Source organism: Nansenia antarctica (genome assembly GCF_963989245.1).
Source record: "Nansenia antarctica genome assembly, chromosome: 5".
NCBI classification, from domain to species: domain Eukaryota; kingdom Metazoa; phylum Chordata; class Actinopteri; order Argentiniformes; family Microstomatidae; genus Nansenia; species Nansenia antarctica.
The window spans coordinates 49,087,229-49,106,963 of record NC_137690.1 but is presented as its reverse complement, the minus strand read 5'-3'; the positions used below and the strand labels follow the sequence as shown (position 1 = coordinate 49,106,963).

The 19,735-nt window shown below is 42.9% G+C and overlaps 2 protein-coding genes across 2 annotated transcripts; one reads left to right on the top strand and one right to left on the bottom strand.

Moving 5' to 3' along the window:
- Positions 1–1,294: 1,294 nt before the first annotated feature.
- Positions 1,295–10,501, bottom strand: LOC308158951 (diacylglycerol O-acyltransferase 2-like). The gene is made up of 8 exons (XM_080532670.1): positions 10,441–10,501; positions 9,938–10,066; positions 8,719–8,826; positions 8,345–8,415; positions 7,923–8,127; positions 7,105–7,279; positions 6,610–6,812; positions 1,295–2,528 (listed from the first exon to the last, which is right to left on the bottom strand). The coding sequence occupies exons 1-8, from the start codon at positions 10,445–10,447 to the stop codon at positions 2,374–2,376; spliced, it is 1,053 nt and encodes a 350-aa protein (XP_080388796.1). The 5' UTR covers positions 10,448–10,501; the 3' UTR covers positions 1,295–2,373.
- A 2,327-nt stretch (positions 10,502–12,828) lies between these two features.
- LOC308159076 (microtubule-associated protein 6 homolog) lies at positions 12,829–18,699 on the top strand (the record flags this gene model as incomplete). The annotated part of the gene is made up of 3 exons (XM_080532835.1): positions 12,829–13,571; positions 15,050–15,275; positions 18,490–18,699. The coding sequence occupies 3 exons, from the start codon at positions 12,829–12,831 to the stop codon at positions 18,697–18,699; spliced, it is 1,179 nt and encodes a 392-aa protein (XP_080388961.1).
- Positions 18,700–19,735: the final 1,036 nt, after the last annotated feature.

The window sequence follows — 19,735 nt, the reverse complement described above, 5'->3', positions numbered from 1 at the left end:
AGTACTTTGGTTTAGTCCCTTTTGGTTTTCTTAGGACACTTTTAGCCATAACAGGGGGATATGAAAGCCTCATAAAGCCTTTAAGGTTAGGCTTAGTCATACATGTAAAATGAGAATGAAAATTCAGTCTGTCTGACCCTTGACCTGTGAGAAAGTGCTACCAGTCACAGCATCGGTCATTATGTCCAACGTTTCTCTGCAGCAAGAGAGACAAGTGGTGTGAGATCCTCTGGGCGGTCATCCTCCGTCAGACTAAACAGGTCTTGTGTGTCAGAGTTGTCTTACATCGGGGAGGGGGGGGGCACATGAGGAGAGGGGGGGCACATGTTTTTCCCCCTGTCCACCTTGGCAAAAAATCTGGCTGTGTGGCTCTAACCTGTTAAGATGGGCTGTATGGCTCTAACCTGTTAACATGGGCTGTGTGGCTGCTCTAACCTGTTAACATGGGCTGTGTTGCTCTAACCTTTTAACATGGGCTGTGTGGCTGCTCTAACCTGTTAACATGGGCTGTGTTGCTCTAACCTGTTAACATGGGCTGTGTGGCTCTAACCTGTTAACATGGCTGTGTGGCTCTAACCTGTTAACATGGGCTGTGTGGCTGCTCTAACCTGTTAACATGGGCTGTGTGGCTGCTCTAACCTGTTAACATGGGCTGTATGGCTGCTCTAACCTGTTAACATGGGCTGTGTGGCTGCTCTAACCTGTTAACATGGGCTGTGTGGCTCTAACCTGTTAACATGGGCTGTGAGGCTGCTCTAACCTGTTAACATGGGCTGTGTGGCTGCTCTAACCTGTTAACATGGGCTGTATGGCTGCTCTAACCTGTTAACATGGGCTGTGTGGCTGCTCTAACCTGTTAACATGGGCTGTGTGGCTGCTCTAACCTGTTAACATGGGCTGTGTGGCTGCTCTAACCTGTTAACATGGGCTGTGTGGCTGCTCTAACCTGTTAACATGGGCTGTGTCGTGTGTGGCTGCTCTAACCTGTTAACATGGGCTGTGTGGCTGCTCTAACCTGTTAACATGGGCTGTGTGGCTGCTCTAACCTGTTAACATGGGCTGTGTGGCTGCTCTAACCTGTTAATAGCGCCAAAATGAAACGCACGCGCGCTGCTAAGGTAGAGGTATCCGGTGTGCCCCAGGCTAACTGTTCTGTGTTGCATTTAGGCATTTTGTTGTTGTTTCTAAGATTAATAGGCTATGAATCAGCCATTGCATGATAATTATCAACTAACTAAGTTAGACAGATTGTGCCTGAAGAAAAGTTTCATTGTTGTAGTGTTCCATGCCCACCAAGTTACTGGCCAATGTCAAGTCTTTATTTGGATAAGCATATTTATCTTAGCATGAACAACCTTGTAATTCTAACGTCACGTAATGTCTCCACATTATACACACAGAACAGCACAGTCCAGTCAGGAAATTCAAACAAATGATACACGGTATTACGTGCCTTATCAGGCAATACTGAACAAAAGGCTTGACTAGATGGAAGTACTATAGCGAAGGGTTAATGCCTCCTTGTGGCCACACTGGTGACTTGTTAAAGTGACACAATGGACCTTTTTGCCAGCCTTGCAACAAGGCAGTGATTTGACATCGCAGCGTCCTCCCTTCAAACGGCCCTAAAAGAGCTCATCATCATTGTACACTGTTATGATTATTTTAAAAACCCAGGACTCATGATACACATTCTCTGTCTTTGTTAGGCACCGTCATTTTAGCTAAATATGACCCCCAACGCTCCCCCATGCAAATATGTGACAGACACGGACATGTCTGCCTATTGCTTTTCAGACTCATGGAATACAACTTATAAAGGAAGATACATTCATAAACCAATCATGAAGTCAACGTAGAAGACATTCAATACCACATTAAGACTATATTAGGGGTGTTATTGCTTCTTGGTATAACCCTTGTGCCAACCTTCATGTTTTTAAATGTTTTACCATTAACACTTTTATCCAAAGCGACTTACAATCAGAGATTACAGAGACAGTCTCCCTGGAGTAACTTAGGGCTAAGTGCCTTACTCAAGGGCACACTAGTGGTGGTGTGGAACCCTGACCAATCATGACCTTCTGATCACCAGTCCAACTCACTATCCCCTAGGCCACCACTACCCCTCTTAACATTACTCATGTAGTATAACACCAGCTTATGGATAATTGATGAAGCATCTATGTGAGCCTTATAAAGGGGGTTATGAAGGCTTCATAAAGCCGTCAAAGTTGTCCATTTCAAGTTAGTTTTCAGTCAGTCTGACCCTTGACCTGTGAGAAAGTGCTACCAGTCACAGCATCGGTCATTATGTCCAACATTTCTCTGCAGGAAGAAAGAGTGGTGTGAGATCCTCTGGACACTCTGTCCTCAATGAATCACCAGGCTGTCATCCTCTGTCAGTCCAAAGCAGGTCTTGTGTTTGTCAAAGAGTTGCCTGAGGGAGGCCATGTACATGGTATGGTACTGATCCACCACTTCCTGGCTGGGCTCACTTATCTTGGGGACCTCCATGGGCTCTCCAACTGAAAGGTAGAATCATTTGAAATGTGTTATGGCAGCAGGGGTGTGGTGGGGGGTAAACACACAATGTTTACACACTTTTATCATAGTTTTACTATGTAGCCTGAAGAGTAGTTAGCATATGTGACAGGGTTTGATTAATAGGTCCCCATCTCGGCAATTGTGAAACCTCACAATCGAGCCAAACAAGTCTTGTTGTGAAAAAATGTGTTTTCCGTTTTTTGGCATAGGACGACAAACGAAGCGATGAAGAACCCACTCGATGTCATATCCAACAGTTTTACATTCACTAAATACCTACATTTAGTTAGCAAAGTCGGGTGGGGGGTATTATTCGTATTAGTGTGGCAGTGTGTGTAGCCACGCCCACCCCAGCTGTATGTAAAGAGCCATGTGTGTGCGTCTGGACCTGTTGACAAATTTACAAGATGGAGCTGAAGCTGAACCTCTCGCTAATGCTATCAACAGAATTTCAAAATTAATGAACTCCTTCATACTGGACTATACATAACGGGAACTCCGAACTCCGAATCTGACGATGACAGATGACAACGGAATTTCAGACATTGATCTCCACATCAGTTCACTATTCTTGGGACAGTCGTCTGCACAGACCTTCTGCTGTGTTCTTGGGTAAGTGAGTAGTGAGTTACATGTGTTACATGTGTTGTTTACTAGGATTTTGTATTGTTTACTTAGGATAGCCAAACAGTTATTTGATGTTTTGTGAGTAAGGTAGATAGCCCCGTTGTTAGCATCAGTTATCAGACCACTGAAACTGCTCACCACAATCATGCCACCCCTCTACAAAACTAATGAGATGGTGGGAGGAAGAAATACCTTGTCAAAGATAAAACATAATGAATAAATACATTTGTTGGAGACCTACTAAACAAGCAACATAGTGTAATATGTTTCATGCACCATTTTAGTGTGTTTGTGTGTACCAGCTAGCCAAACAAGTGTTAGCTTGTTAGCTAGCTAGCTAGCTTTGTTAGAGATATAATAGATTATAGAAAAAGTAAATGCTTTTGTAATGAACGCTAATGTTGTCGCTAATGTAATCCTTATATCAAAAATAAGGATTCATTCATTGATATGTAGATTTGCTGTAGAATAATACTGTGGATTGAAATTATTTCACTAGCCTACTCCTTACAGTACAACAATAGTACACTGAGAGTCTATGGAAAACCTACACTAGCAGTGTGTCCACACCTCTGACCTGACAGCCCAAAATAAACTGGTTAGGCTTCTGCTAGGCCTCAACCCTAGGACACATCTAACCGCTGCTCATTTTTTGAGCCTTGATTGGCTACGAGTAGTTGACAGAGTGCAGCAGCTTGCACTGGGCCTGGTCTTCAAGATACGCTACACCACAAAGACACCCAAGTACCTGTCAACATACTTCCAAAAAGTGAACAACGTCCACACATACAATACCAGAGGAAGCTCCACGAACCACGTTCAACCGCGTTGCACCACAAACAAGGGGTTAAACTCGTTTGCAAACTATGCAGTAAAAATGTGGAACGCCCTTCCTATAATCTTAAAGGAGTGCAAAACACTGCCCACCTTCAAAACCACTCTCAAAAAACATTTACAGGAGGCTGCAATCCGTAACTGGACCCTCTAAATCAAAAACTGTACATACTTGTTGTTTTGTCCCCCCGCCCGAACTACCCATTGTACATATGTCTGTCCCCCTGCCCGAACTACCCACTGTAAATACTTTGTGTTTTGTCCCCCGCCCCCACCTGTGGTGTATGTCCCCACCTGTCCTACCCGCTGTACATACCTTATGTTTTGTTGTATTGTTCTTCCCATGTTGGATGTATGTTTATCTTGTAGATAGTACTAGTTATTTGTCTGTATTATCTTGTAGATAGTACTAGTTTTTTTTTTTTTTGTCGGTCTTACATGTAACGATGAATTGAGAATCAAGGACCCCAATTGAAATAAGCCAGTGGCTTTCTTGGGTTTTTATCCTGTTATTTGACCTTGTATGTAATATGTACTTTCATGTACCTACTTCTGCAAATCTTCTAATAAAGTTTTCAATCAATCAATCAAAACATCTTTGTTACAAAATGACGAGGTGAGAGGTTCTGAGAGATGACACCTTGATGAGTCACCAGCACTTCAGGTATTTGTCATTGTCATTGTATAAGCAATTCTATTTTATGAACATAGTAGTATTTTGTAAAAGTGGTGTGTTGGTAACAGTGGGCAATCATTTTAAATGTACTGTCTTCTTTTTTTATTAGGCTACAGCTTTGATGCCCGGATGGGAAGGAACTACACCAAGTCCCACTAGATGCTTTATGGACTATAATGATAAATGCATACACACGGACACAACATTATAATTTTTTACCATTCTATTATTGTATTGCTCAATTGTATCTCCCCACGGCTGTCAGAACGGCAGAGTCACTACCCATCTTCCGTCGTAGACTGAAGACCGATCTCTTCAGGTTACACCTTAACTGCTCCTCCTGAGACATCTTCTGCCCCTCACCACTACGTCTCGTAAAGACACCCGCTTTCCCCTCTACTGTGTCCCTAAGAACGTCTATTGCCCCCCTTGTACTGTTTCTCTGTTTCTCCAGTGTAAGAAAACAACAACAACTAGGTTTTAGAAGAAGGTGATAGGAGAAGGTTTTTCCTTCTATCAATGGCCCCGGGCCTGAGCTAGATTACTCTTCCTGCTACGAATGGTGGACTGATGATTCTCATGCTTAGTATTCAAATGTATTGATTGTAAGTCGCTTTGGAATAAGGTGTCTGCTAAATGCCAAAAATGTAAATGTAAATGTTGTATCTTGCCTAATTTTTTCCATTGCCATGAAATTTACTCTTGTACTTGTAATGGGACGTAATACACTTTTGGCACACATGGCAATAAAATGATGATGAATCATGAATCTTTAATTATTATTATTATTATTATTATTATTATTATTATTATTATTATTATTATTATTATTTAGCTATTTAAACGTGTCAGCCCTGCAATTTTGCTTCCTGAGGGTTAGCTGACAACCCCACTGACAGATGACAGGTAGGTAATGACAGGTAGTGTAATGGGGGAGTGGTTGTCTTGAGGGTGTGGTTGTCTTGAGGGAGTGATTAGGGTGGAGTTAACCAGCTATTGTTCCCACCCATTACCTCTGTGAAAAATGTCTCTGAAATGTCTCTGAAGACTTATCTCAGTACGGTGGTTCAGGGGGTATCAACATTCAAATATCCATGACTTCTTCAACTTGTTTCAGATTTCAATGTATGACACATCATTTTAAAGCTTACAATCTACCCTTTCATAATCTGGAAAAAACTGAAAAATGATTTTGCCCTAGTTGCGGACTTTTTAACCATGCCCTGTCACATATTCTCAGGGTTGCCAACTTTGTGTATCTGGTTGGATTGAGATGTTGATGCCAAGGGGTGTGTGTGTGTGTGTGTTGGCAACCCTGATATTCTACATGTGCAATATTGTCTGGTGTCCATATTTTTCAACGTCTGTACATCCCTGTATGGCAGCCACAGTATCACTGATATAGAGTATATACACATTTTCCACTCAGCTCCTACATTAGAACGTCTGGCAGACGTTCTCTATACATGGTCCTCTCTGGCTCAGCTGGTAGAGCATGGCGCTAACAACGCTTAGGTTGTGGGTTCGGTATCCGCTGGGACCATATATACTGAAAAATGTATGTATGCACTCACTGCAATGTAAGTCTCTTTGGATAAAAGTGTCAGCTAAATGGCATATACTGTATATAATAATAATAATAATAATAATAATAATAATAATAATAATAATAATAATAATAATAATAATAATAATAATAATACTTATATAGCGCTTTTCTAGACACTCAAAGGTGCTTTACAAACTGAAGAGATCGAGTAGTAATAATAAAAATAAACAAAAAATAATTAAAAGAAAGTATAGGTTAGTGCAGGGGACACATGGGAGGGGGAGAGGGTTAACTGGTGAAGGCAAGCTTGAAGAGGTGGGATATATACTGTTTATATATATATAGTCTCTTGTCTATGGAGCTATGTTAAGCTTACCAACTGAGGTGATGGGTCTGGAGAAAGGGACCAGACCCCAGGTGTACGGAGAGAAGAGGCCCCGCCCCTGGAACACGCAGGGGGCGAAGCCCAGAACCTTCTGGAGCCTCTTCTGGATCAGTCGCCACCACGAGCCCTCCTCCAAGATCAGCTGCTTGTACACCTCATTCTCCCCGAACGAGTACACAGGAACGAGGTCAGCCCTGAGAGGCGGTGTGAGACGATCACAACAGTATCACAACACAGCACGAGGTAAAGCAGCGCAAGGCAATGCGCCACAACAGCCTTGGTTTCTCGCACCCCAACTCCGAACAGACATTGTCCAAATCTGTTCAAAGCATCTTAGTCAACAGCATCTTAGTTTGTACAAAATATCAAAATAGTTTTTTTTTTTTTTTATCAATGCAGAAATACTACACTACAGTTGAATCCGTTTTGGTCTGTATACGTAGGTCTAGTGTGGATTGTTACTTGTGAGGCACCGTAGAGGCTCACCCCTGTCGCAGCGCCAGTTTGACGAACCCCTTGCGGTTTCTCAGGGTGATGCGGTGAACTCCGGGAGCACAGTCCAGAGACTCGGCTGCCCCTCCGACGGTGATGACCACTGCATTCCCCGTCCCGTTTTGCGACAGAATGAACTCGAGAGTCTTGCGATTCACAGGACAGATCCCTGAGGAGAGGCAAAGCATGGACCAGAAGTACTTCATCATGGCTGGTACGTATATAACTTTAAACGAGTAGAAGGACATGCGTTCACAAAGGAAACATTAGTCATATTTGCATTTATATTTTACAATATCGACATCCAAATGAATTGAATAACAATGTTCTACATATATATAGATATATATTTACATTCACTGATGAGCCAAAACATTATGACCACCTGCCTAATATGCTGTTAATATAACATATTATGTTTGTATACGATGAGCCTTGGGCGCACAACACCCTGTCGCCGGTTTGTGGTTTGTCCCTCCTCGGACCACTGTCTGTAGGTACTCACCACTGCTGACTGGGAGCACCCCACAAGCCTTGCCATTTCAGAGATGCTCTGACCCAGTCGTCTGGCCAGAACAATTTGGCCCTTGTCAAAGTCACTAAGGCCTTTACTCCTGCCCATTTCTCCTACATCCAGCTTCAAGAACTGACTGTTCACTTGCTACCTAATATATGCAACCCCTTGACAGGTGCCATTGTAACAAGATAATCAATGTTATTCACTTCACCTGTCAGTGGTCATAATGTTTTGGCTCATCGGTGTATTCATTCAGTGTGCATCCAGAAGTAAGCTCAGAGACGAGTATCCTCACCTGCAGCCATCAAGTACTCTCTGGCCAGCGGCATGCGGAAGTTACCATCCAGTGTTCCAATGAATGGTGTCAGTCCAGGAAACTTGGCCGAGAAGCCGTTTGCTTCTGTGGCAAAGTTACAGAACGCTCCAAAGCAGAAGATCCCGTGCGGGTGGTAGCCAAGGATATAGTTCCGACTGGGAAGCAAGTCGTGAGTCTTGACAAGCTGAAATAACAATACTCTGTGAGACTCAACCTCACATCAGACCTGGGATTCAGATGTAATCCTTGATCAGACTAAATGACAGATATTGACTTTAATTTTCTGTCAGCACAGTTAATTTGCAAGTGAAATATGGAAACAAATTGTGTCTGTGTGTTTGTGGAGACATCTACACAGGCACTGTAGATTTTAGAAATGTAGCTGCAAAGTCAACACTCACATTGATGGGGAAATAGTCTCTGTAATAGTTCCACACCGCCCAGCTCCTCACCCACGAGGACCTTCGCCCAGCTAGTCAACACAGCAAGTCAACACAAACCATTCATCATCATCCACAAATAGCTGCTGAAGGTCTTAACATTGACCAAGGGCATACTCCAGTTGTACTCTCCATTATAATTCTCCATTATTTGTATTTACAGTCGAGAAACTGTACATGGGGGTAGTGGGGATGAAGAGGTCTTTAGGAGGAGACAGTCAAGATGTAGCCTGAAGAGATGGATCTTCCTCATCAGCATAAAGATGTCATTTACAATTGTACAAGGACAAACCAACATGATTTATGGGATTTATTATTTATGTAAATGAACTTGCCTTGCTTGTGCGTGTTCCAGTCATAGAAGAGCCAGGTGGCGTATGTGGCTGTAACCCACCAATAGTCAGTCCACAGCAGGTACAGCAGCACCACAGAGCACACCGGGCCTGCTCCAACACAGGGGACACACGGGTCAGGGAAGCATTTACATTTACATTTACATTTTTTGGCATTTAGCTGACGCCTTTATCCAAAAGCGACTTAGAACAATTACATTTGTCTAAGTAAGTGAATCATCTATCCATCAGTCATCATAAGAAGAAGTAATCTATGCTAGGACCAGGGGCCATTGGCAGAAGAAGGAAGAATTACTTTTTTTTGTTGCTTTTTTAAAATTAATAATAATAATAATAATAATAATACATTTATTTTATAAGGCGCCTTTCATGGCACTCAAGGTCGCCGTACAACAAATTTAAAAACAGTTGCAAAATTCAAAATACAAAGAAATATACAGTATAAACATAGCTAGCAGCAGAGCAGCACGGGAACAGTAAATCTGTAATTGTATTAATTTATTTACAGTTCAGACATTCAGACAGATTATATAACCTCCAACAGCTGTATAGGCCATAAACATTTACACCAGTTTTGACCATTTGAATTCCTCTGTCCTCTGTGAGTGGTGTAGGCTATGTATCATAATGACCAGTTGACACTTGTGCAAACCCATGGCTGTAACACAGTGTCTGTAACTCAGCACGTTCCTGTTCTGTTTTGTACCCACACATCAGTGCATTCTGTCCTCTGGCATGCAACAAAAGTATCCCTTTTTATTTTCCTTATGACAATAATTCCACCAATGACAATATTACAACCCTGACATCCGATGCAGTGAAGGTGGAATCCTAACACAAGGATCCGCACTCGTAAATGGTCAATGGACTGCACTTATATAGTGCCTTTTTTGCTGCTCCAAAGCACTTTACAACAGCCTCTCATTCACCCATTCACACACACATTCACACACCAATGGCAGCATGCAAGGCGCTGGCCCGCTCACTGGGAGCAATTTTGGGGTTCAGTGTCTTGCCCAAGGACACTTTGACATGTGGCCAGCCGGGGCTCGAACCGCTGATCTGCCAACCTTGTGATCATTAGACGGCGACTCTACCTCCTGCGCCACAGCCGCCCCCATAGTAAATGTTGCATTTACTATGTCAATATTTTTGCTTAGGACAATAACCCCTACACTGGAGCCAGTTGATGGTCACTCACCCATGATGAGGAAGCAGAGGATGAACTGCATGACAGAGAGGACCTGCACCTGCTTCTCCAGCCGGGGGCAGGGGGCCCCGCGCACCGAAGGCAACCACTGCAGGGCCAGCAGGGTGGTGGAGCCGATGCCTAGACATTAGACAACACCAACTCTGTTACCACTCAACTCAAAGGTTGTTAGGAATTTGTCTTGCTATTAGATGCAAAGATAAACAAATTACATATATATATATAACACGGTAGCAGTACAATACAGATACAACAATACAAAAGGGACATGGCACAATAGAGGCAGTACACACAATATCCACAAATGTTGCATAAATATCAATATATTGCCATCCCTTATGATCATCAAGTTGTCACCCTAGAGCCTGTTAAGGTTGGCAAATGCCATCAAATGTCTCCCTGTCTAAGACAAAGAACAGGCCTGATGGCCAATCAGTGATGTCCGATCTCTAGTCACTCAGTGATGTGCCATGGGAGACAGTGGCAATACTTACAGCACATGATCGTGAAGAATGCGAGAAATAACTGCCCGTTCCTGTTCTGTTCTGTTCTGTCCCCACACATCAACTAGCACTAGCAGGGTTGGCAGGTTTAACCAGTCAGACCCTCGTCAATCATTTACAGAGTCAAATAACACATAATTCAGGAATGTATCCCACCCTTGTGCTGAATCAGCTCACAATGGCCCGGTTTCGTCCAGGCTTGAAAGAAGGGGGGAAGGCTTGGCTCCTGCCTTAATCTCTGAGTACCTCCAAATCCATTCAAATCCTATGCACATGATATAGCCTACACTGTGGATGCTTATAGGTGCAAAATGATGTCAGGGGATTCTTTAGATAAGTACTTTACAACAAATTTAAGCATACAATCAAATTCAATTAGTTTGTTCCATCCATATATTATTTGGGTTGTATTTGGAGCACTGCGCAGCAACAAAAGCACAAAGAGGTTGAAATGTTTACACAGGCATGGGGAGGCTGACGAGACAAGATAGCCCATGGTGTTTGATACGCCAAACATTTCCTAGTATTCTCCGTTCTAAAGAAAATGCATTTTTTAAATGATACAGTCTACAATCTACAGGTATTGCGTGATGCAATCATGTCATCATGGACCTGAATCTCAGAAAGGAATGTTTCCAACATCTTATGGAATCAATGCCCGAAGAATTGAGGCTGTTTTGAGAGCAAAGGGAAGCCCTACACAGTATGGTAGTGTGCCTAATAAAATGTTCGGTATGTGTAGAGTACTACAGAAAATTACCTTACCTCTTAGGACACCGGAGTATGCTGCGAGTATTGTCTTCATAACTAAGATATGGAACATAGAAACCCAAAAATGTTAGCAGCCATTGGCAGTGATAGTCTGTATCTCAAGCATGACCTGCAATGACCCGATATGTATGCCTCTGGTGGGAGGGGCAATAGTGTAGGAAGGTGGTGTCTGTGCCACAAAGTGTGTCCTCAACTCATCCCCATGCCCCCCCCCCCTCGTCTCCCCTTGTTTCTACGCCCTTGCACAAGTCCCTGTGCTGTGTTGTATTTCTGTTTTTGTTGTCGGTTGTAAACTCGTACATTGTGAGAGAATTATGCATATGATAATTATCGACTAACAGAATGTGGCCATTTGAAATTATGACTTGATATTTACCGTTTACATAATTTGTTTCGTAAGCAATTCAGCCAATGGATAACCTTAAAACTAAATCCACCACAAACAACGTAACAGGCTTGGAAAACTATTCTGAGAGACATTCCGTTCATTCCGTGAATGTACGATACCAACATAGAAACAATGAAAAAGTATACTGAAAATGAATACAATACAATGAATATAATACAATTCTGAATACAACCAGAAAGTAACCATTGTGAGCACATCATTTTGCACACTAAGACCTCATGGGAAAGTTAATGTTTAAAGTGTACCTTTTCATTGTATTGACCTCACTTTATATTTATCTATCCAGTGACTCAGCAATAGCCTTCTTCACAGGGCCTGCACTACATTTTCATTAAATATGAAACACCTATTTTAATATGGGGCAATCGGTCACACATAGAAGCTGCCCTGCCCTGGACGTAGCCTATATTGCAACCGTAAGCAACTATAGAGGCTATATCATGTGCCTATAATACTGTGGTCTTCCGTATCTGTCCGTATCATCCAAGGGGGAGCCAAAGGGTTAACCGGGAGCAGTCTCCTCCCTCTAGCCGGTGACGGACGCAGCAGGTGACAGTTCACCGTACGGACCCCGGGCTGCATCTTCCGGGGATGCTGCTGAAACAGAAAGCGGGGTGGGGTCGCTCTGATGCGCAACCAGCAAGCGAATCCAGACCGAGTGCAATGTGCTCCACACAGCACGTCCAGTAGATTTAGACTTCAATAATAATCAGCTGAGTATCAACTCTCCTAGTACTTAGTAACCTTGCAGAATTTCTTTGTTACTCTATTTCTTGCATTTAAGCATTCTAAGATTTCTGGAGGCCAAAAAAAACAGAGAGAGAGAGAGAGGGAGAGAGAGATCGACAGAGAAAGAGAGAGAGAGAGAGAGAGAGAGAGAGAGAGAGAGAGAGAGAGAGAGAGAGAGAGAGAGAGAGAGAGAGAGAGAGAGAGAGAGAGAGAGAGAGAGAGAGAGAGAGAGAGAGAGAGAGAGAGAGAGAGAGAGAGAGAGAGAGAGAGAGAGAGAGAGAGAAAGAGAGAGAGAGAGACGCACATTTCCCTGACTGGACAGAATTTGAGTGGGCGCAGGGAGCATCATTTTCCCATATCCGATTCGTGAGTAGGACGTCCGTCCAGCACTTGATAATAGGCTGCACAGTATCTGCTTTTAATTGAGCTTTCCCGTGCACTGATTCTTCTTTACATCTCCGTCACTGATCATGGCTTGGCCGTGCCTCACACGGGCTTGCTGCATTAACCGCTTCTGGAGTGAGTTAGACAAAGCGGACATCGCCGTGCCTTTGGTTTTCACGAAATATTCGGATGTGGCCGAGGTGCAGCACCTCCATCCTCAGCCTCCATCTAAGCAGAAGAGGACGAGTCCTCCGATCACCATAGAGAACCAGCCTTCTCACAGTGAACAGGAGGCGGCGGCCAAGGCACCGCCCGCACAGGGTGCCGCATCAGGCAACGATGTCTCTTGCGCGTCGGTGATGCGCCAGGACTTCAAGGCTTGGAAAGTACGCCCCGAGCCCAGCTGCAAGCCCAAAAACGAGTATCACCCCTCAGCGACCCCGTTCAACAACAAAACCCAGTACCAGAAGGATTACAAGCAATGGCCCATCCCGAAAAAGGGAGACCACCCGTGGATCCCCAAACCCAGCCCCACATCCACCGGCGCACAGGACGGGAGCGTGGCGACACAGATCGAGCACGCGACCGCAGAGCAGCAGGCCGAGAGCGGGGTGGAGAAGAGTGAAATAGAGGAAAAGGTGCAAGAGAAAGAATCCAAAGACAGAAAAAAGAAACCGGTGAAGAAAGAGAAAACGGTGGAGAGGAAAGTGAGCGTCAAAATGGAAGAACAGCAACCGGCAGATGTCACTGTGGAGGGGAAAGGAAGGGCAGCGGCAGATGCGCTGAACAGACAGATAAAACAGGTCGTCTCAACTGGCAGCTCCTACAGGTCAGAATCAGAATAAAGTGTATTGTTACATCCCGTTATGCAAGTATAAGAGAGTAACATTCTTAGGCTTTCGGTTCCTCGACGTTGCAGCAACAAGAGAAAAACTGGCAATATAGTATAGTAGATGACAGCAGGTAGCAGTAGAGTAAAGTGCCTGTGTGAGAAGGGTGACTATCTTACATAAAGGAAGTTGACATTTTCTATCGAATGAAGACAGTCGGAATAGTTATTGTATTATAATGTCTGGGTTGCTTAATAATTGGGTCGCATAGGCCTAGGCCTACCTATATAGTATTTGAAATGTGTGTCGATTGTGTGTCTGTACATTAAAACGTGCAGTGCAATTATGTAGCCTAATAGTCCTACTATAAGGCATAATGAACTGGTGTGGTCTGTTGAGTGTACTGTGCACAATATTCAAGGATACATTGATAGGCTATAATTAATATGTGCAATTACTGTATACGTAGTGCATGGATAATTAAAGGGATAGTTCACATTTATGTGATGAACCTAATAACCCTCTCTCCAGTTGCTGACTGGAGTGACAGCATGTGTGGTTAATCACAGAAATTGGATTTTGGAGTGAACTACCACTTTAAACCTATTGATCCACTGTTCTTTTCCTTTGGAGGAAGCCCCACAATCTATCCAATCACAGACTGTTGCTTAGCAACTTTATTGCCAGATAGATTGATAGATAGTTGTGTTTCTGTGAGAGATATTTGATAGTGCATGTCTCTCTCATTTCAGTCTCATGTGACGTTGACCATCAGACTGATATTGTCATAGATAACCGCTGCAGTATTGATTCCCCCCTACTTTATTCTCCCCTACAGTATTACCCAGATCAATACGGTGGCACATGTCAGGTTGAAGGCAGTAAAAGGGTTCTCATTCATCCTCTGTTCCTAGCCTACCCCGATAATTATGTTTCAGTCATCTGCGATCATGTTTTACAGATGTTCTCAGGTTTTAACTGCGTTGCTGCCCTGCAATTCAGTGTCTGTTTTGCAAACCGCCAGACGGCCTCATGTTGGCATAGCCTATACTGTATGTACAGTAGCCTACAAGTGTGAAATAAAACAGTTTACATCCTAACATAGCCTTTGCAACAGGGCTTTTTTTTCCTTCATATGTCTCGCCCTGTTTTTGGCTTGCATGGTCAAGGTGCTTTGTACGGTAGTTGTCATCTGGAGATGAAAGCATGCATGTGCAGCCCTGTACACACTGCACTTAGCTAATGGGAGGGAAAGGACTAGCGAGTCATGTCCACTTTGGATGGAAATTCTGATGAGTCACTCCAGGGCGTTTTGTTTTTGGGCCCCGGACCATATCAATTATGTCCAGTCACTGTACTATAATCCGATTTGGCTAAGAGTGTTGTCTTCTAAATGGCATGCTGTCAATAATGAAGTGAGCGATGGGTCTGCTAATTCAATTAAATGTTGTTGTTTTTCTTCTTCTTCTTCTTCCAGGAACGAGTTCAAGGCGTACAAGGATGTGAAGCCGGTGAAGGCCATCAAGGCCCAGTCTCAGTACAAGACCCTGGTGGAAGATAAGGACCAGGCTAGCCTGGAGACCAGCTACAGTGCCAACTTCAAGGGGGAACAGGCCAAGGTGCAGCCCAACGACAACAAGCTGACGGAGCGCAGGAGGATCCGCAGCCTGTACAATGAACCAGGCAACAAGGAGCCTAGCAAGGTGAGTCCACCTGAACACGCAGGAGCCGTCAACACCGTCAGCTCTTATAGACCGGTGTGACTCTGCGGTGTTTCGGCTTGGCCCTGTCGAAGAACCCTTTTGAGGACGTTTTTTAATTTTATTTACCTTTTTGGCATTTAGCAGACGCCTTTATCCAAAGTGACAACAGATTAATTTGTCTAAGTGAATCATCTATCCATCAGTCATCATAAGATTAGCTAGAAGAAGGAAGAACTACTTTTTTTTGTTTTTGTTTTTTAATAGTAGAGAAACTGTACTACCCTGGGGTAGTGGGGATGAGGAGGAAGTGGAGGAATAGGGTTCGACTATGGCACCCAAAATGGGTTCTATGTTGTACCACTAAGGGTTCTCCTACAGGAACAAGTCAGATAACCCCTTTTGGTTCTCGAACCTTTTTTTTATCTAAGAGAATACTTCTAGAGTACTATTGTACTATACAAAAGTAATGTGTTACACACATGCTACCTGAACCTATAGCACAAAGGATCAACCTACTTTTAAAGTTGTATTGGTTTTGATGTTATTCATATATGTGTTTAATTAGGGGATCTTCTCCCCAAAACTGTAATTCAATTTCAGTCCTATAGCACCGTACTTCTTGTTAAGACAAACAGATTGATGTCTGTTCTAAAACATGCATGTGTCTCAGCTGTAGGCAACTCTCATATGTCTGCATGCTGTGTGTTGCTGTGTGCCCTCTCTCATTCTCGTAGGACTGTTCAGAGACTGAGAGCAGCTCTATTCTAGGTCTGCTGTAGTCAGGTGTGTTTGTCTATTTATTCTGGAAGGCATGGAGGTTGACCTCAGATACTGAACTCACTCTGTAGAATGCACCATGACTAGGACCAGGCTCAGGTTGGCTGTCCACTGGGCGGCCCAGATTCAATCCTTCTGCAGCGCTATGAGGTCTCCACTATGGCCATGGTCTCCACTATGGCCATGCAGCAAAGTTGAAAATGTTGAGTTGAGCCAGTACGCCTAAAAACCATCTGAATCGATCAGTAACATAAGATATACAAATCTAATAATTAATGTAAGTGTCAAAATAGTGAACCATCCCTTTCATTTTGAGTTTAGGCATACATTTAGATAGATACAGTGGGGGAAATAATTATTTGATCCCCTGCTGATTTTGTACGTTTTCACTTACAATGAAATGAACGGTCTATAATTGTAATGGTAGGTTTATTTTAACAGTGGGTTAGCCCTAATCAACCAAAAAATCTGAAAAACACATTATATAAAAGTTATAAATTGATTTCGAGGGAAATAAGTATTTGATCCCCTAGCAAAACATGACTTAGAACTTGGAGGAGAAACCCTTGTTGGCAAGCACGGATGTCAGACGTTTCTTGTAGTTGGTCACCAGGTTTGCACACATCTCAGGTGGGATTTTGGTCCAGTCCTCTTTGCAGATCCTCTCCAAATCCTTAAGGTTTCGAGGCTGTCACTTGGCAACTCGAAGCTTCAGCTCCCTCCACAGATTTTCTATAGGATTAAAGTCCAGAGACTGGCTAGGCCACTCCATGACCTTAATGTGCATCTTCTTCAGCCACTCGTTTGGTACATTGGCCGTATGTTTTGGGTCATTGTTGTGCTGGAAGACCCATCCATGACCCATTGTCAGTGTCCTGGCTGAGGGAAGGAGGTTCAAAACAAATACTTATTTCCCCCGCTGTAGATAGATAGGTATTTTATTGATCCCCGAGGGGAAATTAAGGCATTACAGCAGCTCACACCACAAACAACAACAAAATAAATTGAGATTTGAATAATAGAATAACATAACAATAAAAATAGACATAAATAGACACATTATTACCTGAAACATTATACAGTAACAACAGTCCTGAATGATTTAAGCATACACTTAGGAGTGAGTTGAAGGCTAGGGTTAGGGATAGTGTTTAAAATCATATTTCAGGAAAGAATGAGTTGAGTACTTGTTGCTTAGCAGCATGGCCCGATTTTGTTAATATTATTCTGAGAGCAGGTCTCGCTCTAAGACTCCAGGAATACATTTTACATTTAAAAAAATGGAATTTAGCAGATGCCTTTATCCAAAGTGACGTACAAAAAATACATTTGTCTAAGTAAGTGAATCATCTATCCATCAGTCATCATAAGAAAAAGTTATCTATGCTAGGGCCAGGGGCCATTGGCAGTCATAATGCTAGAAGAAGCATTACTACCTGGTGAATTGATAGCAGGGTAAATGATGGATAGATGCAGGGATGGATACTGGCTCCCTGCTGGTGGAACGAGCCATCTTCCGCCATCTTCCACCGTAGACTGAAGACCCATCTCTTCAGGATACACCTTAACTGTCCCTCCTGTACTGTTTCCCCAGTGTCCAAAACAAAATTATGACTAGCAAATAGTTGATTCACTTTCTTAGTCAAATGTATTTGTTATACGTCGCTTTGGATAAAGGCGTCTGCTAAATGCCCAAAATGTAAAAAAATTAATAAAAATAAATGTAGAATTGAAAGAGCTAGAGAGAGAAAGAGTACATTTTTTTTACCAAAGGCGATTGTAATGGATGTGAACATATCTTTAAGATAGTCACGTGTTATAGTGTATTTATGTGGATGAGATCATTTAAGCAAAACGGAAGGATTGATAACACCAAGACGGGTCAAAATAGCCATTTTCTAACCTTTGATCGTGACCATGATAATTTGCATGACATGTTTAATCCTTTGATTTGGTAAGTGTCAGCAGAGGCACTTTGTACAAAGGAGGAATCCTTTGTCAGTTCTTGCAGTGTAAAGAACGATTGGTTGAATGTGACCAACAAAGTACCGTCCTCCCAGGAACAAAGGACAAAATTGCATAAATTAAGCTAGTTGTTCATGTACTAACCCAGACTCGAGTTCGTAGTTCACTGTGCAACAAGGACATCATCTGTACTGAGCACATAAGGGTTAACTTTTATGTTCACTGCACTAACCACGCAAATATGACCAAGAACATGGTGACATTTGCCTATTTGTTTTTGTTTATTGCTTGTAACAGGAAGGTACAGTTTGTATTGCATGCTTAGAATGAAGTCCAGGAAACGTACACTATCAATATCAGGGTGTTCACCATTTTGAAATTCATATTCAATAAAACTGTGACTGAGCACCTCTGTAGCGGAGCAGCTGACCCACAGTTTTCGGCCTCCTCTCCTCCTCTCTGTACCCTGTAGGTCGACAAGTCTGCGTCTCGATCCAAGCCAAAAAAGACACCAACGGCAACCAGCAAGATTGTGAAAAAGGCGAAAGAGAAGCAGCTTGCTGGATCCCAATCAGCCAAGAAGAAAGCCTCAACGACCACCACCGCAGACTCCAAGCCAGAAGGAGGCGTCACCAAGAAGAGCAAAGAGATCAGCAACAGACTGGCTGAAGCTAATAAGTAAAAAAAAAAAAAAAAACACAAACAAACAAATTGAAAATCTGTGCACTTCTTTATTTGGGGGATTAAAGGCTGCATACACATTAGAGGACTCTCATCCTTTTGGTCTCTCTTTTTTTTCCACTTTTTTTCTCATCTTTGTGCAAGTCTACTAGCTTTTTGATAGTTTGACATGTCTTCACCATGCCACTATATGATGCAAATTGTGTGTGTGTGTGTGTGTGTGTGTGTGTGTGTGTGTGTGCGTGTGTGTGTGTGTGTGTGTGTGTGAATCTACTTTCTCTATCTCTTAGCTACTGTTGAGTGCATCACTTCCACATCATTTTGTTGCATTTATCAGATCTCTTTAAGCTGAAATGACACTGAGCCACTCAAACACACACCTGTAACGAATGTAAGGGTATTCACTTCTTCTTTTTTGTTAGAAATGTCCCTGATTTTAAAGCAGACATCAGATGACTGAACATAGTTTTGCCTCCTATCATAATGATGATAGACTTCGTCTAAGGTTCTTCTCTTTGGTCTCTCAGGCTACATTGAATATGTGGTCTCGGTCGATCTGAAGTCTTAATTACTGTAGCATTTCCTGGTTACAGTGCCTCTGCTCTTTCCAGGGTATCCGGTTTCATCATTTCGGTTGCTAAGAAACCAGCTGAACTGTAATATACGTAATTGCTACAGCTTGCATGCAAGGCCCTGTTTTCTCGGTCCTATAGTGGCATTCTAGAAGCCTACCCTCACGTTCTAGCTTGTAATTTAAGGCATTCATGACACATTCTAACGGGCAAATCATTCCCAGAATGCTGTATGTGTAGTGATAGTCTAAAGGCTAGAGACTCACAAGCATACAGGAGATACCACCTAGTCTAGTGGCTATTGTAGGAATTATATCAACCCAACAGCTTTGCCATTCTGCCTTCACCAACATGACATCTTCGATGTCTGAACCACAATATCCACTTTCCAGTTTTCTTATGCAGTATGAAAACTGCTGCCCGTATGATAACACACCTCTCTTTGACTATATTTCCCCCCCATTT